Source organism: Gobio gobio, assembly GCF_949357685.1.
Source record: "Gobio gobio genome assembly, chromosome: 20".
Taxonomy (NCBI): domain Eukaryota; kingdom Metazoa; phylum Chordata; class Actinopteri; order Cypriniformes; family Gobionidae; genus Gobio; species Gobio gobio.
Window position 1 is genome coordinate 27,207,131 of NC_137113.1, and position 12,894 is coordinate 27,220,024.

The following is a 12,894-nucleotide window of genomic DNA, read 5'->3' on the forward strand; positions in this document are numbered from 1 at the left end:
GACCTTACGGCCACAGCTCCGAGCGGCCGCAGCGACAATGGAGGTGGAGAACATGGTCCACTCGGACTCAATATCTCCAGACTCCCTCGGGATCCAGTCGAAGTTCTGCCGGAGGTGGGAGTTGAAGATCTCTCTGACAGGGGGCTCGGCCAAACGTTCCCAACAGACCCTCACAGTACGTTTGCGTCTGCCGGGTCTGTCCAGCTTCCTCCGCCGCCATCGGATCCAACTCACCACCAGGTGGTGATCAGTTGACAGCTCCGCCCCTCTCTTCACCCGAGTGTCCAAGACATATGGCCGAAGGTCTGATGACACGACCACAAAGTCGATCATCGACCTCCGGTCAAGGGTGTCCTGGTGCCACGTGCACTGATGGACACCCTTATGCTTGAACATGGTGTTCGTTATGGACAAACCGTGGCTAGCACAGAAATCCAATAACAGAACACCGCTCGGGTTCAGATCAGGGGGGGCGTTCCTCCCAATCACGCCCCTCCAGGTGTCACTGTCACTGCCCACGTGGGCGTTGAAGTCCCCAAGTAGAACGACGGAGTCTCCAGTCGGAGCACTTTCCAGCACCCCTCCCAGAGACTCCAAGAGGGCCGGGTACTCCGCACTGCCATTTGGGCCGTAGGCACAAACGACAGTGAGACCCATCCCCGACCCGAAGGCGCAGGGAAGCGACCCTCTCGTTCACCGGGGTGAACTCCAACACATGGCGGCTGAGCTGGGGGGCTATAAGCAAACCCACTCCAGCCCTCCGCCTCTCACCATGGGCAACTCCAGAGTGGTAGAGAGTCCAGCCTCTCTCTCGAGAAGTGTGGTTCCAGAGCCCAAGCGGTGCGTGGAGGTGAGCCCGACTATCTCTAGTCGGTACCTCTTGACCTCCCGCACAAGCTCAGGCTCCTTCCCCGCCAACGAGGTGACATTCCACGTCCCTAAAGCCAGATTCCGTGTCCAGAGATTGGGTCGTCGGGGGCCTCGCCCTCGACTGCTGCCCGATTCACAATGCACCGGCCCCTTAAGCTCCCTCCTGCAGGTGGTGCGCCCACAGGAGGGCGGCCCCACATCACTCCTTCGGGCTGAGCCCGGCCGGACCCCATGGGGGGAGGCCCGGCCACCAGGCGCTCGCATACGAGCCCCAACCCCGGGCCTGGCTCCAGGGTGGGGCCCCGGCTGCGCCATGCCGGGCGACGTCACGGTCCTTGGTGTGGTTGTGGTCATAAGGTGTTTTCATTTGTTTTCTTTCATTTAGGGAATTTAGAGGGTACAAAATTTATGTTTGTTATTTTGGCCTTGTCCACTCCTGAATTGAATCCATTTGTTTGTTTGTTTGTGGTTTTCACTATATAATTTTTGTTTTTAATAAATAAATGTGTTGAGTTTATACCTTTGAGTGAGCTCACATTCATTTATGTTACAGCTGACCCTAGATGGTCATAATGCCATAATTAAAGTTTTTGTAATTTTGTTGTGTGCATTATCATTTTTTGTGTTATATCATTATTATTCGTTTTTGGTGGTTTTTAATGTCTATAGTTTAAATTTTATTTCAGTTTTAATTATTTTAGTACATCAAGTCAAACTAAATGGTTTTAGCTTAGTTTTAGTTAACGAATAACATTGCTAAATATTCACCGTTCACACTTGCTTCTGCATATAGTATATCACCCACTGCCACGTTTGCAGCAGAAATAGATACTTACAATTTAATCGTCACTTATGACACAAAACATTCAAGGGCAAACGAGACTATTCCTTCTCAAATATGACTTTTCATAAGGGATCAGTGTACTTTAAAATGCATGACCGGTCAAATCACATCTTGCCACTGAATAATTCTTAGGGCATAACTGCACGAAAAAGGTTTGGACCTCTGACCACAAGAAGAAGAGAGATGTTAGCATAAGTCAGAACTCAAATGTGTGCTGTGGTTCCTGACAGCGGCTCCGGTGGGCAAAGCAGGCAGGTCAGGGCTTTGAACTCCTCACTTCATCATTTATCTAAAGCCTGCTTGAGAGGTGCATATAAATCAGAACCGTGTCCAGGATTAAATAGAAATCAATGACGTTGTGACCTCAAAGCGCTCAGAGACAGAATCCCATGTTGCCCTGATCAAACTCTCTTTAACAGAGACGCTTATGAGGGAGCAGCCAAATGAGGAAGAGTAGGTTAGAGATGAAAGTAGCAAGAACCAGTGGCGCATATTAAAATCACTGTTCAAAAGCATGTATGACTTCTGCATGTGACTCATTCCCACGCATGTCCTCAATGTAACCGGTGTCCTTTTTTAAGTTTTTCTTTGTTTTTCTCACTGCTTGAGGGTGCACTCGTGAGGGCGACATATGTTGAGGTGATTGCTCACCTTGACCTCTCTCAGGGAGTCCAGGAACTTGTCGTGGCGGTTGGTGAGCATGTGCAGCTGGTTGCCTGTGTCTCTCTCCGCCTGCTCCTTGGTCTTGGGGAGGGTGGTCTGGTCTCCAGGTGCCAGTTCGATGTCTATCTCTACATCCTACAGATGAAAAGGTCACAAAAACATCAAATATTGGAAGAAAATGTGTTTACTTGCTACAGTTGCCTCTGTCGCCTTTTGGCTTGCTTAGTTGGGAACACTAAATAGTCAACAATATTACTAATCTGCCTGCATTGACAACATTTTATGATAATTGAACTGAGCTGGATGATGACATCACTGTTTTCTCAAGAGCAGCAGTACAGCTGAAACTAATTTTGTTGCATTATTTTCCAGTTATCACTGTAAAGCTGCTTTGAAACAATCTGTATTGTAAATAAATAAATTAAGGTTAATTGACAGTTACAGCAGGCCTTTATGAACTTGAGAACTGAGAATGTCTCTGAAATTAAATCTGAATTAAATTACAGAATCTGTTTAAATAGAGTAAAATAACAATGAAATTGTATAACAATATATAAATTTTTTTATATTTATGAAATTATTTTATATATATATATATATATTTTTTTTTTTTTTTTTTTATTATAATAGGGCTAGCCCCAACTAAAGATTTTCCTAGTCTACTGTTAGTCATTCATTTAAGCCATTAGTTGATTAGTCAAGAGAGAAATACTAAACAATAATAATGAGCATTTAAAACAGAAACAAAGCACTCCAGCATGTGCATAAATCTTGCCGCAATGACTGGCAAACATTGCATGAACCTTTCTGAAATCAGAATGCAAACAAAATAAAGAACCTATAATAGAAATAACAGAAGTATCGTGTAAACATAATCAGTCCAACAGAAAAGCAGCTTTAACATTGAATGAAAACTCGGAACACAAAAGCTATATATATATATATACATAATATATATATGTTGGAACATTTCGAGAGTGTAAAGAATGACCACAAATATATATATGTGTGTGTGTATATGTATATGTATATGTATACATATACATATACACACACACATATATATATATATATATTTGTGGTCATTCTTTACACTCTCGAAATGTTCCAACATTGGATTTTCTGCCTGACATATAACCGCATAGACAGCTGTGTTAGCGATCTGTCACTGTGTGACTTCGCCAATTCCTGTGGAGTTTTTTTTCTACGACTAACCAAATGATTCTTTGACTAATATTTTGTCGACTACTAGGGGTTGGTCCTAACATATTTCTTATATTATTATACATTTTTTGTAATTATGTTACATACATACCCCTTTGCAGTTCCCTCACAAACCCCCATTTTTTGATTCCCTGCTTTTAAATCTCCCCAACTCAAAATGTAGTCAAACATCAATATAGAATCAATTCAAAAGAAATTCCAACTCATTAAAAGTAAATTTTATATATATATATATATATATATTATGTATTCCTATATGCTGATGAAATGCAATTAAAACTTTCTCTATATATCAGAATTTGATATTAGAGCTGAAATGAGCTAATAAAGGCACAAAACAAGCACTTCTGTACAGATGTTTGTATACACAATATCACAGCTGACCTCCTCCTTGGTCTCGCTGTTTTCTCTCTCACGAGGTTCCTGTTTGATATGCGTTGCCATGGCGAAAGCTGCACGGTCATGGCTGTCAGCCAGGTTTATGACGTTGGTGATGGAGGGGAGCATGGAGCCCTGGCAGCTGGTGCCAATGGTGGTGTTCCTCTCACAGACCGCCAGCAGCAGCTGTGAAGCAGAGACGACAGAATCAAACTCTGAACTGCCACAATTGCTCAAACACACATGCAAACAGCTGCTCCGTCTGTGAGGAACACATCACATGGAAAAAAGTAGCTAACATTCACAAATAAATGACACCTGCATGAGCCAGCATTGTTTAACAGCTGCCATTTTTAACCACTAGCGTACATGCATCTAAATGCTTGACACCATCTGTAGAGCTCCAACAGTGAATGTTCTTCTACTCCATCACGGCAGGATGAATCACACACACAGCCGCCATGTATAGGACAGCATTAATAATTCAAGAGCCAGAGTAGCATTGATTGTGGCTGAGATTGATGGATTGTGACCTGACTTGAGCGAGAGCAGCCAAAAACCAGAGCTGTTACATTATGGTGAATGCATTAACACCAGAAATCCAGCTGAAGTTTTCATAAAATCATCAAGGCGAAAACTGCGACGTTAAAATGACATAGTATGCATATAGGTGCAATTCAAGGTGCAATTAGCTTCAGTGTAATTTAAGCATGTGCATAATTAAGTATTATCAACTCTGATTGGAGCATACAACATGATTGGAGATGTACCATATATTGGCATTTATTTATTTGTTTTTTTATAAATAAAATTATTTTTAGACACATCCTGCGGTGGCATGCTTTGTTATTCCTTAAATCCTAAAATGAAACCAAAAATGTTGATTTAAATAAATAAATAAATAAATAAATAGTATATCTATTGATTTATAATAATTATTTATTATATAATACATTCTGTATTTCATATTTATTTAAAAATAAAATATTTATTTGTTAATTTATACCAATCAACGTTTTAGGTTTCATTTAAGATTTTATGTATTATATTTACTATTTGAAAAAAAAAAGTCTAATAACTGCGTCAACTAGTCAAAAATAATTAGCAGGTTTCTCCAAAAATTTCAATATTGATGCATCTCTAACCAGCAACTAATTTTAAAATTGTCTCATGTGTTTTCCTTACTCTTTTTTTTTTTCTCAATAAAATGTGTCTGTACCTCAGTGCACTGTTTGATCCAGAAGTGGCTGCCCATGGCCTCCCAGTTCTGCGAGCAGCAAATATACAGAAGCCTCTCATAGACTCGTCGCTTCATTGAGGAGTCAAACACCTCAAAAAATTTCGCTCTTATCAGTGGCTGGGTGCAGCGCAGCCCTGACAAGAACGCTGGCTCCAGCTTGGATGTGATGTCACTACCTGAAAGGTTCTCATCTCTGAAAAAAACAAAAAGAAAATACAGAAGTGCTTCAGACATACTCTGCAAGACTGTTGTTGTATTTACCTTCCGAGACAGCATGAAATGCAGCGTGACGATAAACAGCTATGTGGATCTTTAGTAATCCACAGCTATTATGGACTGCATGTGTTCCAGCATAGATACAGAGCTGTTGATTTAGGCCTGTTTGTTCTCACTAGGATGAATTGATCGATGCGGGAGAAATGCTCTCTTGGCGAGGGTGACTGTGGCCCCTAATGCCTTTTGCCCCTCAGCCACCAAACACCCACAACCCCAACTTTAGCAATCAAAACTGGGCCTACCACCCACCAGCCGGAGTCTTGTTGCTAATGGCAATAGATGGAGGGCCAGTGTGGACAGCAGACCCTGTGATTAATCGGCGTAATTACCTGTAGACGTAATTAACGAGGTCCAGGAACTGGGCATTCAATTCAAGGTCATCAGGAAAGCGCTTCTCAATGTAGGTCATCATTTTCACCAGCAGAATGGACTTCTCTCTTGGATTAGGCACCTAGGAAAGAGAAATGAAGACAAAGAGAGAGAGTAAGACAGAAGAATAGAAAGGGATTGCAAGAGAAGAGGAGAAGAGAGGAGAGGAGGGGGCAACAGATTGATACAGTCCATTTATCTTTCATCTATCAGGAGAGCTGTGCAGCACCTTTGCTCGGCTCCTTTTTCTCCCTGTCTGCTCTCTCGCCTTGGGCTAACAGAACAGACACCTGAGTTCATCTGTCCGGGCCACAGCGCGCTGAATACACAATGCCTCATTTACAGCAGGATAGGCTTGAGCTCAAAATGTTTAATGCCAGTGTATTCAGAGTCGACACAAGGTTGGTTTACTATTGTGAGGTTAGCAAGTCGACAGAATTACATGTTAATGTAGCAACACCATGTTAATCAATAATGCATGAAATGTGAATCAGGTTAAGCCAATTTTAGTTGATTTGCCTAAAAATTGCAAGAACTGTAGCACTATATGTTTCTGTATTTCAAACAAACAATACTGGCTTAAGCAGTAACATGAGTTTGAGGTGGGATTATACAGCTAGACCAATTAGAGACAAATAGAAAACAGTCATTGTTTTTGCAATTCTGTTGGTGGAAAAAAAAAAAAAACACTCCTCGACTCTTTTCTTCCTCTTAGACCATATCTTGTACAAATTGACAATTTGAAAAAAATATTTTTTTTTTAAATAAAATAAAAATAAACATTTAAAGTCCCTTTTAATGGGTCTTGTCATACATTTTATTATTATTGAATGCTTTTCCCTGAGGTCCAGTTATAATTATCATTTTCTATCCTCTTTCTGACCTTGCTGTCGACTTTCATTTTAACTGCACCATCATTCAATAGCCTCTTTGCAAAGTCTGCATTACATTGTGACAGGACCACAAAACAATTCATGCCAAAAATGTACCAGTACCACATAAACTATCAAGGTCAGATTAAAATGATTAGAGATCTTATAAAAGGAAACTTCTGCTTGTACTCCTTTGGAAGGACATGCAGGATAGGTGCTACACACAGCCAGGAACAGCATATAGTTTAAACCATCTACACCAATTCTTAACCAGGAGGGTGGGGTCCTCAGCAAACTAATGGGGGCTGTGGAGACAAAAAACGCTGAGAACCAATGGTCCACACCGTAGGAATAATAGCATCATTCTTTTATCCTCCATGTTGCTCTGGGCAGCCAAAGCTTCTAATCACCCAAGAGTGATTGAAATGTAAATTTAATCTTTGCTGCTTAATTCTTTCTGTATTAGCAAAGTTTAGAGTTCTGAACATTGATGCAGTACGTTTTCATAGTACACTGAAATCTAAACTCAAAACACAAAGGAAAAAATGTATTTCTCATACGACACCAGATGCTGACAGATTAAATATTTTGAGACGTCAGCCTGACAAGAGTTTACCTGGTTGGTGGCCATGGGGTTGCCTGAGTTTTTGACCCATTCCTCCACAATTTTCACCACAGCTCGAAGAATCTTTGGGTCTGGAGATTTCTCGATGAGGGAGGTGAGAATGACCTGGATGAAGTTTTTTCTCATTTCCATATTCATGACCGACAGCCTCGTCTTCACCAGATCGAGACTGAGCATGACCAACTCGCTCGTCACTACAAACAGCATAGAAGAATGAGCGCACACGATTTTTTATATATATATATGTGATATTCAACAGAAATCTGTGATACAGTTGAACACTATTTTCCCTTTTGTTGAGCTTCACAGGACTTATTATTTTCCAAACCTAACAAAGAGGAAAACCTACACGTAAGCTTGCGTACACAGCCAAATATTACATAAATCTCAAAAGCAAGCATTGAACATACATCAAAAATTATAAAAGACAGCTGAGGATATGAACCATAAAATACGAAATTCTGCCTGCTGAAAATGGAGGAAAACGTGATTGAGTTTTAGCATGGAGAGTCGTATCAGAACGGAGACGGGTTATGAGTTTAGTTTGGCCTCTGAATGCATTTTCTGCTTGATTTGCTCAAGGTAAAATGTGATTGTTCTGATGAGTCGAACCCTTGGGAGAGAATATGTTAGAGGCTGATTTCCAGTTCGCCGCTGACTCATGCTGTGAGGTGGTCTTGGGCGACGCTGTCAGGGTGACATTGCAGTGTAAGTGTGAGGCCTTTCAGACAGTACAGGACAGGCAGGGCCGAGAGCATGCGAATGTGCGTGTGTCTGTTCAATCCCATCTCCATGTATCATTTAAAAACCATAATAGCATCTAGAAGGCACAGAGCAGATGGAATTGTCTGGATTTTATATTCCAGTGGACACAGTGGGAGATTTTTGACTTCAATCACAGAAGATGCGTCTCAGTATGGACGGATTTGTGGGCTGGTCTCAGAACATTTGATTGGCCCTCCTGCAGCACCCAGTGGTCAAATATGGACAGCACATGCTGGAGTCTAATGGTTCTCTCTCTCACACTCTGCTCCAAGGTGACAACGTGTCTTTTTGTCTTTCTGCCCACTTTTTAAACTACTCCAGATGACTGCAGACAACAGGATTAAAGCTGTCCCAGTAAGAGTGTATATTTTTCCATCATACTGTCAAAAGCCTAAATTTAAGACAGACTGTCATTTCTGGGCCAAGAGGAAGAAAACCCATTCTGTCAGACAAAGCAATAGATCTTAACCTACCTCAGCTGGCTTCCATATACTATCCAAAATAAAGTCAAGCTTGAAATCTTTAAAGGCTTGAAAACGGCCTCCTGGAAGGGAGGAAGTGATCTTAACCAAGTGCAGATGGGTTAATGACAGAAAGAGGCCAGTGCTAACGCACAAAATTGTTTAAATTGAGCATAGCATCTATATTGCATTAACTTTACATGGTTGCCTCTAGACAGCTGCCAATTAGGATTGATTCAGATGAATTGGCAATCCTCTAAGTGCCATCAACATACGAACGAATCTGACCTCTATATTGTCTGCTCGGTTTAAATTTACTTAGTGGATCAATGCCATAAGAGTCTACATGATACAAAAAAATCCTTTAAAAATCATGTTTCATATGTTAAAAAAAAAAAAACACTTTCATTCCATTTTCAAAAATGTTTTACATTGTAATAATTAGCAACCATAAATTAATAAGTTATTTTCCTTAAAACTTGAATACATTTGTGAACAAATTATTCATTTGAACAAATATCATGAATTAATAATTTATAAATATCATTCAGTTTTTGAGGAGTTGCATTACATGACATTTTACAATCTGAACTAACCTTGACTAATAAATCTGATATTTTCAGAGACTTCTTGATCTTGACAACCAGTGATGTGGGTCTGCAGGGGTCCTCTCTATGATACCATTACCCGTTTTTAATTTCCTGCGAGCTGGTTGCATCATATTCATTTGATATTTAAAATAATTAATTCTTATAATAAAAAAAAAAAAACTACACAAAATAAAATATTGCCAAACTAGAAGAAATTGTTGAATAAAGTCGTTGTTTGCTATTTGCACACACAAAAAAAAAGTAATTCTCGTCGCTTCATAAAATTAAGGTTGAATCACTGGAGTCACATGGACAATTAAAACAAATTTTTTACTACCTTTCTGGACTTTGAAAGTGTTAAATAAAAAGCTGTCTATGGAGAGGTCAGTTCTCGGATTGCATCAAAAATATCATAATTTGTCTTCCGAAGATGTCGGAACGTGTCTTTACAGGTTTGAAACGACATGAGGTTAAGTTAATTAATAACAGAAGTTTAATTTTTGGGCAAACTAACCCTTTAATGCGTCTTTGGGAAAGAAAAAAAACCTCCTTGACCCAAGTGTCTAAAGAATGGTCACCTGTGCTGGTTTCAGCGGCTCCGGGGTTGGCTTGCGGGCTCAGGTGCTCCCTCACCATCTTCTGCAGGGAGCGCATGAAGACGGAAATGAGGCGGTCGATGTAGCTGGAATTGTTGCTGCAGGCGGACTTCAGGATCATCAGCGTTCCTGGAAGCACAGAGGAGAGAGAAGCCGGTAACATGACGCCCCGCTGCCCTCACAACACTGTCAGGGACAGCAAGCGACATGCACCTGCTAATGACTTTGGGTGCAGCTCCTTTGTCCCTGTAGTTGTATTACAAGGACGTTTCTGGAGAAATCTAACCGAGTTACCGGGTAAGGATAGGGACAAAAAAAATGTATGAGTAATGCATTTCTTAGATCACAGCTCTGGGGAGGAAAGATAAATGTAAAAAGTCACCCTCGATGGAGACACATACAGTACATCAGTGGTAAGTGTAACTCTAGAGCACTGCCAGAGCGGAATCAGGAGGCATTTATTGACCAATGGTGCCATTTTGGGCTGAAATGAAACACCGGTAACTTTAGAATGTTATCCAATAGAGTTGTCACTTTTTTTGTTTTCAATTATGAAATAATTAAAGACGAGTATTCTTTTGTAAAATATCTCATCTGAAAGGGATCCATACTGAAGAATACCAACATTCAAAAGTTTGGGGTTGGTAAGATTTTATAATGTTTTAGAAAGATAGATTTATTTGATAAAACAGTAATATTATTATCACAATTTAACCCCTTAGCTGTCCACCCCCCTTTTTAAGAATACACATGAAAATGCACTATCCAAACTTAAAGGGCTGTAATTCAAGAATGCTTTGGAATATAGACCAAAGTCTTGTTTTAAAGCAGACACTCAGCAGATTATTGCTGCAGTGAAAGCAATTCAAAATATGAAAGTATGAAAGTTATGGAAGTTTAAATTTACAGTAAATAAAAAATACTATACTAAATATTTGTTATTTTATATAAAATATATATACTTTACAAAAATGTTTTAATTTAAAATTACTATAAATTCAAAGCCATATGTCTAACCAAGTTGTGTTCCAAATTTGAAGTTGATATCACAAAAAATGAAGCTCCCATAAGATTTTGTTTAGGCGCTGTGTCAAAAATAGCCACCGGTGTCATTGAAATTCCATTGATTGTTTTTTTATGCATTTTCCTGTAAATTTCAGTCCAAATATCACTTCCATCACAAAACAGTCACCAGATATGGAACCTTGAGACTCAGACCTTTCCAACGATATGCGTTTTGTCAAGATTAGAAAAGATTTTGATTATAAAGTAGTTAAAATAAATGTTGTAATATGAAACATGACACCGCCCACTAGGGGAGGAGCCCGCTAGAAGAATTTAAAGTACCATTTACAGGGTAAAGGCCTGTACACACCGGGACGAATATCGCGCGCGCTTATCTCCAGCGTTTTTCGTGACGTTTTTCGGCGCGTCTTGAGTGTTCACACCCAAGCGATTTTCACTGGCGCTGCGCCGAGTGAACGTGCACATTCAGTAGATGCGCTCCCGGTACACAAGATGGTGCTGCGGCACTTTAAGCCTCTGACACTCGCTTGTCACACAGAAGGAGAAGAGAGACAGTATTTACGTGCTTGCTAAAACCATAGACATATTATGTATTTGGACAAAAACATTCACACACTTTTTGCTAACTGGCAAGCAGCATTAGCAGTTCATCTTCTTCTTTGTCTACTTACTACTTCTTCGTCGTATCAATGTGTGCTCGGCAAGACCGATGTTGTGCTTGAGCGCCACCAAGTCGTGTTTTAATGTCACTTCAGCAGCTCCAGGCACGTGAACAAAAGCGCTGATCTCATTGGGCGGCCAGTTTTTAACGCGCCGCGTCAAAATAAAAAAACGAACCCGAGGCGTTTTTTTTTAAATGACGCTTTTACGCCTGGCGTTTTACGCGTCGGTGTGAACACTCGCATTGGCGCCCATTGTTTAGTCACGAGGCGTTAAACGTCGGCGATAAACGCGCGCGAAAATCGTCCCGGTGTGAACAGGCCTTAAGGCAACGTCTGATTTCAAAACGGTTTTCAAAGGATGAATTTTGAGTTCGTAAGCTTTCGAATGATACCTAATTTATGATAATTACTAAAAAATATGATACGAAAAAAGGCGATCAAAAAAAAAGAGATATAAAATAAGTCTCTGATGTTCCCAGAGTGTGTTTGTGAAGTTTTAGCTCAAAATACCCCACAGATCATTTTTTATAGCATGTTAAAATTATCACTTTTTGGGGGCAAGCAAAAGCATGCCGTTTTTGTGTGTCCCTTTAAATGCAAATGAGCTGCTGCTCCTTTCAAGAAGAGAGCGGAGCTTCAAAAGCTTGTGTTAGCAGCTCTGATAACCTCATGCAGACAGGCAATGAAACTGTTCAGCCTTTTATGGTCACTGGAGTTGGACAATGATGGTGAGACTCAAGAAGAAGTGACAATGTAGAATGCAACAGGACGTTTCTTAATGGTTAGTTGATTAATATATGTAGCTGATGCGGAGTTAATGATCTTTAAGTCATTAATTAGAATATTCTGTCATGATAATCTCACCCCCTTTGTTGCCTGTTCCCGGGGACAGGGTTTATGTAAATTCCAGGGTTAGTTATGTCATAAAACCGGGAGGAAGCTTGTGCAGTCCCTACCAGCCGTTAGTTGTAGTCCTTAAAGAGATTTCTTTAAAAGAAAATATCTCCCTTTGCTTTGCACTTTGAGCGTTGTAACTTTGCAGATGTTATTTATGCTCAAACAGCAACATTACACACTAACTAAAGTTAAAAAAGCCGAAATTATAATCAACTAACCCTTTAATATCCATGTAGTGTGTGGTCAGGTAGTAGAGCTATTAAATTCTCACCGAACAATTGAGTTGGGTTAGCACTGCTGGCTTTCTCGTAGTTGGTGAGGCCTTCATAAATGACCTTCCCTACGGCAGCGTACAAACACTCCAGCTCCTCATACTTGGAAGCAACGGAGGATGTGCCTAAAGGAAAACCAAAATATTGGAAGAAAAATGTACAATTACCATAGTTTTCAAATGACAGTGATCCAATAAATTCCCAATGGACAAAATCAAGTCCCTCCCTACATATAACTATAGAGAAGAAAGACTAGTGCGACTT

The 12,894-nt window shown here is 40.3% G+C and overlaps 1 protein-coding gene across 1 annotated transcript in view; it reads right to left on the minus strand.

Annotated features, from left to right (window-relative positions):
* Window positions 1–12,894, minus strand: part of trrap (transformation/transcription domain-associated protein) — a 99,522-nt gene that overhangs the window by 48,224 nt on the left and 38,404 nt on the right. Inside the window, exons 45-51 of the mRNA XM_079846123.1 lie at window positions 12,630–12,755; window positions 9,756–9,902; window positions 7,353–7,555; window positions 5,825–5,946; window positions 5,199–5,412; window positions 3,986–4,165; window positions 2,366–2,512 (exon numbers count right to left, since the gene is read on the minus strand). Coding sequence (XP_079702249.1) covers window positions 2,366–2,512; window positions 3,986–4,165; window positions 5,199–5,412; window positions 5,825–5,946; window positions 7,353–7,555; window positions 9,756–9,902; window positions 12,630–12,755 — 1,139 coding nt within the window. The remainder of the gene's footprint in view (window positions 1–2,365; window positions 2,513–3,985; window positions 4,166–5,198; window positions 5,413–5,824; window positions 5,947–7,352; window positions 7,556–9,755; window positions 9,903–12,629; window positions 12,756–12,894) is intronic.